Source organism: Loa loa, assembly GCF_000183805.2.
Source record: "Loa loa unplaced genomic scaffold supercont3.335, whole genome shotgun sequence".
In the NCBI taxonomy this organism is placed as follows: domain Eukaryota; kingdom Metazoa; phylum Nematoda; class Chromadorea; order Rhabditida; family Onchocercidae; genus Loa; species Loa loa.
This window is the reverse complement of record NW_018108515.1, coordinates 37308-52966: the sequence shown is the minus strand read 5'-3', so window position 1 is coordinate 52966 and position 15659 is coordinate 37308. Positions and strand designations below refer to the sequence as shown.

The 15659-nt window shown below is 32.2% G+C and overlaps 3 protein-coding genes across 4 annotated transcripts in view; 2 read left to right on the top strand and 1 right to left on the bottom strand.

Moving 5' to 3' along the window:
- Positions 1-931: 931 nt before the first annotated feature.
- On the top strand, positions 932-5318 carry LOAG_07155 (cytokinesis). Its single transcript, XM_003142689.2, has 7 exons — positions 932-1461; positions 1936-2190; positions 2488-2670; positions 3186-3467; positions 4074-4233; positions 4351-4508; positions 4943-5318. The coding sequence occupies exons 1-7, from the start codon at positions 1341-1343 to the stop codon at positions 5044-5046; spliced, it is 1263 nt and encodes a 420-aa protein (XP_003142737.1). The 5' UTR covers positions 932-1340; the 3' UTR covers positions 5047-5318.
- Positions 5319-7282: 1964 nt separating this feature from the next.
- Positions 7283-11026, top strand: LOAG_18497 (hypothetical protein; the record flags this gene model as incomplete). The annotated part of the gene is made up of 8 exons (XM_020451157.1): positions 7283-7411; positions 9026-9202; positions 9371-9452; positions 9618-9795; positions 10028-10103; positions 10218-10337; positions 10507-10710; positions 10865-11026. The coding sequence occupies 8 exons, from the start codon at positions 7283-7285 to the stop codon at positions 11024-11026; spliced, it is 1128 nt and encodes a 375-aa protein (XP_020305084.1).
- Positions 11027-14133: 3107 nt separating this feature from the next.
- Positions 14134-15659, bottom strand: part of LOAG_18496 — a gene marked incomplete at both ends in the record, with an annotated part of 26664 nt that continues 25138 nt past the window's right edge. The window contains 4 exons of one of the 2 annotated variants that reach the window (XM_020451156.1): positions 14134-14273; positions 14361-14552; positions 14637-14884; positions 15269-15511. In XM_020451156.1, coding sequence (XP_020305083.1) covers positions 14138-14273; positions 14361-14552; positions 14637-14884; positions 15269-15511 — 819 coding nt within the window. The remainder of the gene's footprint in view (positions 14274-14360; positions 14553-14636; positions 14885-15268; positions 15512-15659) is intronic. The other variant, XM_020451155.1, reaches the window with a different exon arrangement.

The window sequence follows — 15659 nt, the reverse complement described above, 5'->3', positions numbered from 1 at the left end:
CATATATAATTGATTTGCTTCTTCAAGTATGTTTTAAATGTAAGAGTTTATGGTAAACATGGTTCTCGGTTTTCTTCATCAGTAATAATTTGAAAAATGGGTAGAAATGGTATACGGCGAGGAAAGTGATGAAGTATAGGAATCAAACAAAGAGATGATTTGAAAAGAAAACTAGCTAGAACAAACTAATGAATGTGTTCACCTACTTTAAAGATGTTCAATGAAAATTGTTTTTCTTAGTCAAAATGTTTTCGTTTTCCTATTAAGAGTCACTTTTTTATTAAAGTCTAAGCTTCATCTACCTTCTTGCTAGTCTTTCACTCATTTATTATGCCAGATATTGATTCGCTTCCTGTTCATGTTATACTGTTTTAGTGTCATGGATTTTGCGTTTCTACGTCCTTTTCTTACAATATACATTGTTAAAATACTCTACACTGTGTGTGTGTGTATGTGTGTATGTATGTATGTGTGTGTACGTGTATGTGTATGTATGTATGCATATGTGTTATGTATGTGTTAAAATACTGAAAATGGTGAAGAAGCTAGCGCACACAATCAACGAATGTCTTTTTTCCTTTATAAATGCTTGTCGGTGCACTTCATGTTTACATAGTTTTTGGAATGCCGGGAAGATGGGCTGCAATGTTGGACCGGGGTAAGGTAAGTGAAGAAGTAATTGATTACTTTACAAAGTATTTATAGCCTATGCTATCTCTTCGGTCACTTTTAATGGATACTTGATCTACTTCAATACAACTGATGGGTTCTGCTGATGGTGATATTATCTATTCCCATATATCCTTCATTTGGTGTACTTTTAGGTTGTTTTGTTGTTTTTCTTCAAAATGACATGCTTTGGAGATACTTTTATATCTTACGTGTTCTCAAGTTTTTACATGTTCATTTCTTTTCCACTCATATTTGCAAAGTTTCAGAGCATCTATTCAAAGTTCCATTTACAATCGACTTTCGGAAATCAATTTTGATAACCAACAGATCCTAAAAACCCAGGTTTTTCGTAAGCAAGACACTATTGGAAGAGTTCTTCACGCAATATTCGGGATGTTGCGCTTTGGTCTGCATACATGTTTAGCATGATTAAGTAACACATATACTTAGGTTTATAGTGTAGGTCGTTCTTGGAAGAAACCTGCAGCATAATATACAGAGGACAGAGATGTGTCGTAAAGATTGCGTGAAGATCAGCCGTAATATTTGTGATTATCTCTCGTGAATATATCGTTGTTGCTATTACTTTGAGGTTGCGTGTTATTATCTTCAGGGTAGGTAGGGATTATTCATTGCGTTTTTCATTCTGGCTGCATAACTGTGGCATAATGGCACAGCAAACTCCCTACATTGGGAGCAGAATAAGTTTAATATCCAAATTGGATATACGCTATGAAGGAATATTATATACCGTCGATACGAATGAATCAACTATTGCTCTTGCCAAAGGTTACTGTACTGAATTTCCTGCTTATATATGATGATATTCCAAGTCAAGTGTAATTCCCTGAGTGTATGTAACTAACGCGAATATTGTAACACCAAATCAGATGTTGGGTTGGGTTGATCGGTCTTATGCTCGTTGATACGGAATAAAGATATAAATGATTAGATGCTGCAGTCATTTTATATTCATTTTGCTTGTTTAATATGAAAGACTGAGTTGGTAGACGGACTGAAAACAGCAGGCAGGAGCCACAGTTTAAGCAGGCAGTAGAAAGAGTGGTAACTCATGATAGCATCTTAATCCGTCCGATTTTTTCAATTGGTCAGTATTCGTCACCAAATATGCCTGTCTTGTTTGCACATTGTCGAGTTTTTGCCGTAGCTATAGTCCAATGAAACGTTCAAGTTAGAGCTTTTTTTTTTGAAGTTGCTGCTGGATTTCATTTTGCTGCTCTCTCCTGATGTGATATATTTCAGTGCGCTCGTTCGGAACAGAAGACAGACCAACGCCAAATCCAGTTGCTGCTCGTGATGACATATATGAATATATTATTTTCAAAGCAACAGATATCAAAGATCTGATTGTATGTGAAACACCAAAACCGGTACCTCAGCTTGCTAGCGGTTTGGCATATGATCCAGCCATACTATCGATTTCTTCTGGACGCACCATTCCAATGCATCCCTCAGTTCCAAATGTACCTATAGGCAGCAATATTATTAGCGCTGGATGTGAGTTCTTCCACAGTTTGATTTATTTAGTTGACCATAAATTTGGGAATTGAAAATTTAACTTAGTTATTTGTAATCTTTTTAATAATCTTTTTTGCACCAATCTTTATACGAAATTTATAAAACAATATTTTTCTATAAATTAGACGGAGAATATAAAAATGGCTTTGCTGTAAGTTAATCTGAAAAAAATGGTTTACGGAGAAAATGTGTCACTGTACAGGATTATATAATTTATTACTTTACCAAGTTTTGGTATATTATTTATTTACAAGAGTAATTCCAATGTATTTAAAGCGTCACGTTCTGGCACACCGAATCGCATTTCTCCAGCAGAAGATCCGGCACATTCGCGTGCTCCTGGTGCGGGGCGCAATCAGCGTACAGGTTCACTGCCAAATGCAATACAACCTGCGACAGGTACTAAAAACCGTGGTGGTTTTCAGCAACAGATTCATCAAGGAGCACTTAATACAGGACGTCAGTTTATACATACTTAAGGCTTTGTTAGTGCAAGGAAAGAGCTTAAAATATACTTCCTGATTTGTACTGTTTCCTATTTAACGTTTTGTTTTGTCTTTTTCGTTTAGCAGAACGGTTTGGGACGTTGTGGTGGTCGAGACTTAGCACTAGCTCATTATACCTGCGTTAGGCTGTCACAAATCTAAATCATATTTCCTTGCATTTATTGCTTTCTTCGGAGCACTATGATGTCAGAGAGAAACTGATGCGTTAAGTCCTTTTCATCATCACTGTTATTTCGATGCATCTCCTTTTTTGGGATTTTTCGTGCTGATCAAAGTATGATGATCGTTTTGTTTTTTTTTTTTCGTTCGCTTCCAACTGTACCCTGATCATTTTTACTGTATAGTCTCGGGTGTAACCTGCCGTATTTCATTCCGCTATAGTGATGCTGCCGTTAGCAAAATGGACGGCTTGTAGCTTGCTTCAAATAGCCTTTATATTTCAAAACTGTAAGATATTTCAAATTCCAGGACAGCAAAATTATCCAACTGTTGGTGGGACTTATCAGGGGAACTATGGACGAGGTGGACAGCAGAACAGTTATCGCGAAAGTCGCGGAGGTTTCTTCGGTCGTGGAGGTAGTGTAAATTATCAGCGCGGTGGAGGAAGTCATCGTGGTGGGGTAGGTGGCAAGCCACAGTCGAAAGAGAAGCTGAAGTTTGAAAGTGATTACGATTTTGAGAAGGCCAATGAACAATTCCAAGAAACGCTGAATCATATCAGTCTCGATCTTAAGAAGACCAAGCTGGAGGGTTAGTTATTGTAAAATGAAATGAGAATTGTATAGTGCTTTCCTGCGTACTTCTAATGTCCGATTTTTAGCGATTTTTTTTTCACAGGTCTATACAATTTTTTGAAGTTGTATCAGTATTTTAGCAATGATCAAATTGACATATTTGAGGCGACGATAAGAAATTTTTGATTTTTATATACTTGTCCTTCTCACTTATTGCCTGTTGTCCTTTATATCATTATTTACTATGATGTTGGACAGCAATACATTATATCGCAGCAGTTGAAACTGCAATAGCATTGCGAAACCTCCAGTAATGTTAGACACTGCTGGACTGAATGACAGACCAATCCTTATTCCGATGCTGTCATTATTTAAGCGTTCAGTATTATTGCAAATTATAGGCAACATTATTTCATATCTAATAGCCCGCGTAAGTAGTGATCTTGTACTATTTATGGTTAATTTATTCGTATGATCCGTTTATTGTTCAAGATCTTTTATTCTGCTATATCACAATTTATTGACAAATAATTACTAGGTTTTAAATGGACCATCTGTTTGGATATGCAGAGATGGAAGGAGGTCCGTGGTCCTTCATTTTTCCTTTTTGGATGTTTTCTAGATGGAAGTAAAAAGTCAGTAACGGGATCTGATGCTGGTTCAGATGTTGTCGAAGAAGAGATCGCTGAAAATGGCCAGGAGGAACTGGAAAAGCGGTACTACGATAAAAGCTCATCATTTTTTGATCGAATTTCATGTGAAGCGCTTGAAAAACAGGAAGGGTATGTTCACAGCACATTTTTTAATTTTTATCTATATTACCATTTCATCGTTGCAAGAAAACTGGGTTTTCTGAGTGATTTTTCCAATACATAAAACATGTCTTTTTCTTACTATAGGAAACCTCGTACGGATTGGAGAAAAGAGCGTGAAACAAACCAAGAGACATTTGGACATTCTGCGGTGCGTTCACTTACATATCGCCGTCCTCGAGGATACATGGGTGGACGTGGTGGCCGTGGTGGGCATATGAGCAGTGGCTATCGCTACAATTCTGGTTAATCTTGCTCTTATGGAACTGCCATTATCCCACTGTTCCGAGCTATACATAAAATTGTTGATTGCAATTGGCACTTAATTTCTACGGCTTCATTTCTTAGTTCTCTCAGCTGCACACTTAGTGCAATGTATTCTATTTATTCTAGATATGGTTCACGAAGCTGATAAATATAGTTGCTTTAAGCTGGATAAAGCATTTTGCTTATTGAAATTTATTTACAAAAACATTTCATTTTTTTCATTATCTACGATTAGGATTTCTCATCAATTCCATATTTTTTATTCACCTTTTATGACGATAGGAAGCTTCGTGAAAGAAGGAACCATATGAAGGTATCTGTCATACCAGGACAAAGTAAGACCCACAGAAGTCATTTCAACTAAGATTTACTAAATTTGAATTCAATTTTCCTGACTATAATATACTTCTAGGTTACAATTACGGAAGTCAACAACGAAGCGGTTATGGCAGTTTCCACAATAATTACAATCGTCGGAACAATTATCGCGTTAGCACCAGTTACTCCGGTCAGTAAATAAAATAGGGCTAAGATGAGCGGATGCATTATTTCCTTTATGTTATTAAAGACTGACTATTGTTTCTCTTTATTTCTTAGTTATGGTTATAATTTGTTATAATCTCGGAAGTTTTTCTTGGAAGTTCATTTTTCCTTATCACTTTGCCGTGTTTTATTTCAACTTGGCCAAACGCTTGCAAGTTCTTTTCTTTTTTTTGAAACTAATATTCGGCGGTAGAGAGTATGTTTTTCTTTTTTCTTCTGGTAAGGCTAATTGTAATTTAAGGAGCTGATTGAATGCAGATTTTAAATATTCAATAGTCTTTAGGGTAGGACGAAGGTATTGAGTGTTACACGGCTGGATGGTTTGAATAAGCTTAAAAACTGATAAATTGTCCACTGAAATATATTTACCACTTTTCAAGCTCATTGAAGTCAGTTTCAAACTTGGGTGATTTTCATTTAGTTAGATATCACTGGTCTTGGGGATGTTGCAGCATTAATAGCATTAGTTATGATAGCAGCAGAAAGTTTTTTAATCTGATAAGTTAAGGATATAAGTTTGTTGATTTTTTTTTTTGGTAATTCCGATAGTGGTAAACATTCTCCCCGCGAGGATATTAGTAAAATCTGTTCACATATGCCTTGTGTTAATGCAGTGTATGTTTTTTCTTACACGTACGTAATTGCGTTCATATACGCGCGATTTGTGTATGGTATTATTTGTAAGAATATTTTTGAAGGCAATCAGTACGTTTGTTTTACTTTTGTTTCCTCAAAGTCTTTTTTTTTGATGCATAATTTTATGAATTTATTTTTTGCAAAACAAATGGTCAGCATTTTCTTTACCATTTCTTGGACAACATTGCGCTTCTCGTTTTGATAAGTTGTTATCAGTTCCGAATATATGTGGCATATTGAATTACTTCACTATGAGAAGTATGACTCTTTTCCTTAGATCGACATTTAATGGTTCGTTGTAAATTGTTGGCATTTCAGTTTCCTTGCAATCACGTCCATCTGGATGCATTGCTTTCTCTATGCCATATAGTGGCACGTATAAAGAAAAAGTTTTATCGATATGATATACTTTAGTGTAGCTAATAAAAATGTTGTTTACTGGAAGTTACATTGTTTGCAATTACAAGGAATTTACAAGCGAAAGGTTTTTTTTTGATATTATACAATTCAGTCCGCTATGCTTTAAATGTCATCACTGTCATCATTTAAATATAGTGATCAATGTTCACAAATAGCTCACCTGTATAATTGCGTTAATATGAAGATAAGAAAATAGCAAAGCAGAAATGTAAATTTTCCAACTTAATACCATTCATATTCTTCAAAATATTCGAACCCATTTGTTGCATATTGGATCGCTGCAAGAGATTAATTATCCAAAATAACATGTGTATATTTTTATTTTCAATAATTTTACAAGAAAATATCTTCGAAATGTGTAACATTCACTATGGCCTTTCTTTAAAAAAAAAGAAAGGAAAAAAGAGAAAATTATTTAGTCAGGAAGTGCTGAAGATTAGATGTTGTAGATGAAGTTAGGAACACTTTAATAGTGGTGACGTGATGGAAGTGGCACTTTTAAAATTGCTAAAATTAAGAGTGTAACTATTGGAAAACGAAAAAAAAGTTTCGGTCGATATGGTAGCTTTTTGATATGAAACAGTGATATGAACAAACGAGGCATGGATTTTGTCTAAAGAGAGCAAATCGTCGATTGGCTCACAGCAAAAAATCATTCTTTTCGCTTCTCTGAAAAAAAAAAGAAGAAAAAAGAAAATAAAATAACGAAAATTCCCTGAAATCATTGGAAATAAATCAGTGCAATAAAGAAGATGCATTGATAAAATTGGGAGATGAAATCACTTTTTTTTTTTTGTTGATTATTTCATTTTCAATTTCCTAATCATCACTCTTATCATTCCTTCATTAATCAATAATCTCTTCATAGGTTAATCATGATTCATTCATTAATATATCTTAATTTGCATTTATTTCATTTCATTTCGTATTGAATTTTCATTGCAAAATTTCTCCTTAATATCCAAATTAATATGAATATTTTCATAAAAAATGGTATTTTAGCTTGAAACTGAAAATTTGAATTAAATAAATTGTTTATAGAAAATATTTGAAGGAAGTAATTCTGATTCTAATAGTTAAAAATTTATTTTTAAACTTCATTAAAGTTTTTGCAACATGCAAATAAGCATTCATTTTTTTCTTTCTTCTTGGTATGGATAAATTATCGATAGTGATCGAATCGTTGACAAAACCACGATATGAAGAAGATTCCATCGATCGACTAAATTATCACGTCACTACATTGATATTACTTGTTGCTGCATTTACGATAATAGCCAAGGTTTCTCAATTATATTGTTTCATTTTCCCAATGTGTGACAAATATGACATGAAACAAACAATCTGTCCTTGTCCTTTACTATTTATTCCTTTTCACTACTACCTCATAATAAAAAGAAGGTGACATTTAATTGTTTGAAATCTTTCAAAAGGATCTGTGAGGCAATCAATAATTCCTAATTCTTTTCCTGATCAATGATCACTTGAACTTTTTTCAATTTATAGCAATGATCACAAAATTCAAAAATAATAAATTTTGTTAAATTTGAAAATAAACTTTAAGCAAAACTTTTAACATACTAGTTTTTATCAAACATTGATAAGAATAATCCCAGTCCGTTTTTCATTTAACATACAACCGTTCTCATGAAATTACCCGTTGAAAACCATTGTTGTCATTCATTTCTGTACTCATCCGAAGTCTTAAGTTATGAAATTATGCTGAAGAAGGACAGAAAAAATTTAGATGACATCTATCACTTCTTTAATTCATTTCAATATTTTCTGATGTAACAATCAAACTCTCACTTCTTCATTTCTTTTTCATGATAATTATTATTATTGTTATTATCATCGTCCAGGATTTCTTTGCAAATTCTGGAATTATTCCTTCCCGTTCTACCAGAATACAACAGGCAAGACAACTATTCCAAGGGTTTATTCTACTTATGGTAAAAGTAGCATGAAATTCGTAATTGCATTAGGCGCAATTGACCATTCATTATGTCTATACTTCGCTTAAGTTTCATTTTTATCATTTATCATTTTGACTAACTTATAAAATGACTCTGGTTTATGTACACTTTTTTGTTGCCTTTTTTGATTCAGTACTATATACATACCTACCTATCTACCTACCGTACCCGATCAATAAATCATTCGTCATATTTACTTTTGTTTCATCATCCTTTACCAAAAATTTCTCAATCTCTGGTACTTTATTGTGTTACAACTCAAATGTCCTTCCTCAATGCTGAATTCACTTATACTTTTGCTGATTACGGTAATGACAAATAACATCTGTTATTTTTGTTACATTGATTTCACTTTAAACATATTTGGATTCATTAATTAGCAAAGACAACAATTAATTGTGCTAAAAGGGGAGGTGTGAACTTGTCATCTTTATTCAAGACATTAAAAGAAAGTTGACCATTTTTTGTCATCAATTGGTTGCCTTGCTCAGTTGACATTCCGGAATGCTACTGTTTAGCTAATTTAAAGGATAATATTCTATAATCCCACTACCATAAATTCAGAGAATTTTAATTCACATCGAAGATCGAATTAGAATCTATGATTTGGATCTGAAATGGCGTCAAAAATTTCACAAAATTTCAATCTTAGAATAGCTTATAAAAGATCAATACAATACGAGTAAAGGAAAATATTACGAGGACTTCAAAATGATGGGTGTGATCGAATTGAACTGAGTTAATTGGATTTAAATCGATTGAATTAAATTGAAATGAAATAAATGCAACTCAATTTGATATGAGGATTATCATCAGATCGATCAAAACTATATGGTACTATTGGTAGTATGCTGAAAATTCAGAAATTCCTGAAATTTAATAGCTTTAAAAAAATTCATCCTTAAAAATGCATTATGCAGGAATATGGTGGTGATCCAATTCAATGTTGGTTACCTGCTCAATTAGCATCACAAAAATCGTGGGAACAATATGCGGAAGATTACTGTTTCGTGGAAAATACCTACTACATTCCATTGGATCAGGAAATGCCACAAAACGAGAAATACCGGGAAGAAAAATTGATCACTTATTATCAAGTAATGATAGTAACAATATCCTTTCGATCCACAGTGATCAAATAGAACAATTTTGTTATCAAACTTTTGCTATTACCAATTCTTAACTAATTTGATCGTAATTGATAAACAGATTATATCAGGATGATGATGCATAATCATGTGATATTAACTTCTGAATTACTTTAGTGGGTACCATTCACATTGATATTGCAAGCAATGTTTTTCATAATACCTCACGTTTTCTGGCGAATGCTTAACTGGACTTCAAGTTCGTTTTTTTTTCTATCAAGTTTTAGGAAATAATTGTAGTTTTAGAAATTGAAGCAAACAGTCTGTGCATTTTTTTTGATTTAATTTAAATTTTCGAAAAGTATGAGAAATAATTTCATTAATCTTTTCATTAATAATTTCATTAATCTCAGTTCTCTTGCAGACGTACAAACACGTGCAGTGATATCAATGGCGGATAGCGTACGTCAAATGGATCCTTGTAATGATGAAGCAAATGATATCATGGATTCAATTGCTAATCATATCTATTATGCTGATAAATCAACCAAACAATTGCCTAAAATATTACAGAATAGTAATTTGCTTGTTATCTTTACAAGGTACCATACTAAATATTGATTTTAGGATAGCAAATATTTTGAAAATGATCAAATTGTTTGGATATTTTACAATTCTCATAAAGTCAATGAAAAATTTCTGGTAGTTCTAGGAGATTAGCCTATCAGGTTGATGCTTTTAATTAACAATAATGTCGACAGTATGTATGTTTAACATGAGGAAGCTTAATTAGCTTGTTCTTTCATGTAATTGATCTTATTAGTGATGTTTCAGGATTCTTACCCATTCTTATCTCAGTACAATTTATCTAATAACTAAATTACTATTCATAGCAAATGCAACAGTACAGGTGAGAGGAAAAGGATTTTTCGGGAAATTTTCATTTGCTTTGGCTTGATTTATTTTAATTTGTAATTCCCTGCAAATATGAGTTGTTTTTAATTGTAAATTAATTCATTTTTAGTTTTGGATAGTATCACTTTATTTGGGCGGAAATGGGTATGATTTAACGAAAGCACTAGTGAGACAACAAACATGGCAAAATACCGGTCTTTTCCCGCGAGTTACCATGTGCGACTTTAAGGTTTGTCATCTTTTTTCATAGAGTAATGAAAAGGAAGCATGTGCTGCAGAAAAGTTAGCGGAAAGAAAATAATAAATGATGAATGTTGCGAAAGAAAATAAAAGGATGTAATGTATGATGCTGCGGAAAGGTTAGCGGAAAGAAGATGATAAATGTTGTGAAAGTTCAGATTCGTGTCATGGGTAATGTACATCGCCACACCATTCAATGTGTCCTGATGGCAAATATGTTTAACGAGAAGATTTACATTGCGCTTTGGTGGTGGCTACTCATCGTAATAACCCTAACAGTAATCAATTTATTTTACTGGATCTATGTGTTGAATTCGATCACTTCAAGCTATCGATTTCTAATTGGACTCGTTAGACTTGGTGTTAGTTTAGTTTAAGATAATTTAACAGATTGGGTATAATTATATGCGCACTTGTCATAGTTGAACATGTTGCGCCCTTTCTTGCTGAAAATCCTTGAAATAAGCTATATTTAATATCCGTTTTTAAACTCATTTAATATTAGCTAATTTTTAGCAACCGCAAGAAAAAATGACCGATCATCTCACACAATTATTTGCTGAGCAGTTTATTGGTGACACTACATTGGTATTAAGGTTGGTGACGCAAAATGCTAGCGAATTGGTTGCAAGTAACATTGCCGCTCGCTTGTTTGACATTTTTGTCAAGAAAAGGTAAATGTAGTAGTACCTTTCCGGAAATAATCTGTGAACTTAAAACTAATCAAAGCTGAGGAAGGTTATTTCCGTACAAAGTCATCGTTTTAAAATAGCTCCATATGTCTAGAGAGAATTTTTGTAAGAATGATTATTACAATAGTAAATTCATTCAGAAAGTTCGGTATTCCGGATTCTAATCAATCCTTTGCTTCATTCTTCGTCTCCTTCAAGACCAATAGAATTGCTTTAATAATCTCTTATTATTTAATCTACCATATTTATGGATATCATACTCCTTAGCAGTCTATCAAATGGCGCAAAAGTGAATTCATATTCATCTCTTATTTCACTACAAGTATCCTTTATCCTATATTCAATATAGTTGATATTAGTTCTAGTAATGGCTATTCTATTGACCAATATCTTGAATACATTTCTTCTACATACTTTACAACTAATCCTACTATCTTTCTCTTTACCAATCTCAGCTAACATTTCTTTTTGCAATTTCCGAAATAAAAACTATCGCCAATACGAGTTATCCAAGCTAATTTATTTCCTGGGGAAAAAAAAGTGATTAATGTAATTCTAAAAAAAAAAGTCTGATTAAAATAATTTTCTAAAATAATTCTTCTCTATACATCAGCTTGCTTCATCTCATAGATCAAGGTGAAAAGTAATTAAGCTTCTTTCACTGAAAAGCTGAGTTATTTTAAACTAAAGTTTCTCTTCTTGTCGTGTCATATCGAATGATCTAATACAGTACACCTTTACAATAGTGGCACCTTATACAACAAATTGAATGAATATTAGTACATTTATCCCTGCTTTCTTGGTTTCTCAGATTTCTTAAAATAATCCCGCATTTCAAGGGAAGGAAAAAATTTGAATGGTAAAAGAACTATGAATGCATCATGCAAATGTGTGGAAGGCTAATTGAAGATCTGTTGCAGTGAAGGAAAATCCCGAAAAAATCTGAAAACAGCTCTGACAACATCAATATCATGTTCCGAACTACCACGTTAAGGAAGCGATAGCTATGGTAATCCTTTGACCCTAGTTTGACCCCAATTATGTATCATTTTATTTCAAAAAAATTTCATTGCCTTTCCTTTGTATATGTTCTCGGTTGCATTTTCAAATGAAATGTGCAATTTTTGAATATTGAAATCGAGAAATATTAAATGATATTCTCCATTTGATGAATTTTTTCATTGTCCCATACAGTATCCTCGAATGAGTAGCCTCAATCATTTGCATGAATCGTTTTTATGATTCAGAATGCTTCTCAATACAGTGGAAATTGAATGGAAGAAATCAAGCCAAAGGAAGATGAAAATAGAAGCCTGGGAATCTAATAAGGCTTAGTTTTGGACTAATTAAGTGGAGGGGCTTTCCTCTTTTATCAAATACTCAAAAATTTTACCTGTTTACTATAAAAGATTATTACTATTATTGCATACATATAGAGATAAAAGACGAAATTCGATACAAAATGGAAATTGATAAAAGCAAAATCAAAAATCAAATATTATAAGTGTTCAAATGAAATGATAAAAAAAAGTTAAACCGATAGGAGAAGGTTAAAGAGCAAAGAAAAACCCGAAATATGAGTAATAATAGTAGTGATAAAGTATGAGCAATATAATATGAAATTAATAGATTTAATTAAAAAAGATGAAACAGGTACCACACACACAGACACACGTAACAGGATAATTGAGATGGAAGAGTTAATTATTCGATTAGCATAATAATTTCGATCAATACATCTAAAAGAGATCAAAGAATGTTTTAGAATTTCCAGAACTAAAATATTTCGGTGTGCTAAAGTGGAAAAGCTACAAACATATTATTTAACATCTATTACAGAATGCAAGTTTTGATAAAATAATTAAAACGCTGAAATAATGAAAGAGCTAATTAATTAAATTTCAAATCAATCATCCCACATCGCCATTTGTCATATCATGTCATCATACAGCATGACATATTTTATCACATCGAATCATTTGTTAGATATATTTGTGGTCAGTATTATACTTTGATAAAGTATGCTATATCAATTTGCAAAATTATACAACATATTATATTAATGTATGAGTAACATGTTATTTGTTCGGTGAAATAAGTAAAGGATGGGAAGATTAAGAATTCTGATAAAGTAGTTTGATTCTTAATCTTCTTTTCCTAACCACAGATCATTTTAACTTTTATATCAGAGGTTATCAAATTTAAAAAGTTTAAAAATGATAGATTCTGTAAAATTTGAAAACTTGAAGTGACACTATAACATGTTGGCAAAGAAAAACATAATTTTTAATAACTCTCACAGCCCAAATTTTACTATTTTCAGACCATTAGTTGAAATCATTACTATGATAGAGTATGAGTAACCAGAAGAAACCGGAAGTTTTCCGGAATTTTTCGGGAAAAATTAATCTATGATGCCTATAACTTTAATTTTTCTTCCTTTCCTTTCCTTTTAACTGTTTTATTTCTATAATAGCAAAAAATATGAAAAACCAATGAATACCTCAGTAAGTTATACGATTATAAGAAAAAAAAGCAATGAAGTAAGACAGTTGAAGAGAAAGTTTCGAAAAAAAAACCAAGTAAAGTCTTATGAAAGTTAAAAGTTAGATTCTCAAAGTTTAATTAGTATCATAGGTAATCCATTTTCATTGCAACAAAAATGGATATAATGAAGATTAATTTTTGATTGCTCCTTTTTTTTCTTGCCTTTTAACATTGTGAACATTAAGTAGTAATATTCGATTGATTTTTTCAAAAAAAAGATTAAAAGTGATATAGAATTAGTAGAATTAATGAATCTGTGATAAAAGTGAAAATGTAGAAAGAAACGATCTTTCCATTTTATTGAACACAATTAATAAGCATCACATAATAATACAAATACAACGAATAACTTCTTTCTTCTTAAAAATAAAAAAATACTTAAGCATAGTAAAAAATCTTTCTTAAAAATAAAAAGATAGTAAGCATGGTAAGCTTTTGGTAATTAATCGAAATTAATAGTAATCAATTCATTTTAATTCGTTTAAATCAATTCATTTTTTTTTTTCGTGTTTCAAACAGCACCTTGTTGCATTTTTTTTTTTTTTTTTTGCTATCGTGAAAGATTTGAAGCAGAGCATGGATCAATTGTTGATTGTGTTGAAGAAACCACACCCGAATCACCGTATTCCGTTAAATGTGCCACCGGTTGCTCATCTATCGGAGCAAACAAATAGAGTGGTACAGTCCTGTGAAAAAAAAAAAAAACATTTACAAAAATATTAAATCAAAATTTTTTCCCCTAATCCTGCATAGTAATTGAATTGAAATGAAACCTATAAAGGGCATCTCGAGCATCCTGCCTTCCAAGTTCCTCGAGAACAGTACATAAACGACCAACAGTTGCTGTTTCTGGACATTGTAATGCCCATTCCGCTAAAAGTTGATCGGTTCTCGAAAGACTTTGTCCTGTTGAATCTACTTCTGGTAGCTGATCAGTAAGATTTAATTTGACCGCAAGAATAGACCTAAATAATTGATTAAATTATGACTAAATTAATTTTAAATGACTAAAATTTATTCAAAATAAATCTCAACAACCAAAAACTAACCAATCTCTACCCATTGCATCTGAAGGATCCAAAAGAGCAGCTAATTCACAACGTGATGCAAGTTGAAGTTGTGCAACTCCAACGTCAATACCAAGCGTTAATACAGCAGCTACATCACGTGATCCGAAACATACAACGTCCGTAAATAACTCATCACCTTCCTGATTATTACGAATGGTCAACGATTCGGCTTGTTGCATTGCCATAATTGTTTCCGGAGCATAAACTGCCGGATTTACTAAATGTTCCTGAAATATGATATTTGAGTTATACAAATATTTGGACTCACTAACATTTCTTTACAAGATTTAATTGAAAGTGGAGAGAACAAATTGATAACGAATGAATCAAACTGACAACAAATGTATGAATGGATGTCCAGACGTGATATGACGTATAGTTCAGTTAAATAAATTCTACTTCATCAGTTAATTACATTATCAGATCGATAAAGAATTTTAATTTCAAATTATGTAAGTGTAAAATAAGCCTAGCATTAATAGACTAAAAATAATGTTTGTATGGAAAGCATATTGCGTATTAGGGATCTTTCGTTGAATAGTGGGAAAAAAAAATCTGAAATAGTATTCGATGAATAAAAAGAGCCTTAACATAAATATAAGTAAACTTACTCGTAAATGTTTAGGTGAAAGGAAATGTCGTTCAAGGGAAATTCCTGGTGCTACTTCTTGAGCTGTTTGCTCGACAAGATTTGTTATATCTTCCAAGAAATAAAAACATGATGTGGATATTTCAGATGGACCACGTACTTGAATTTCAACCGCATCACCATGTAAACGAACTAATGCTTCCATCTGACCAGAACTCATTTTACTACAACCATTCCATTGCATCAAATCTGCATCCATTGGATCCTAAAAAAAATTCCAATGATAAAGCTTAAGTTAAACATCTAAATGAAAATGATGCAATTATCATTGATTTGAATTTTCGAATATTTCAAATCTCAATAAACTGATTTATAAATTACAAAAAAAAAAAAAAAAAACTGATTGTAATTTA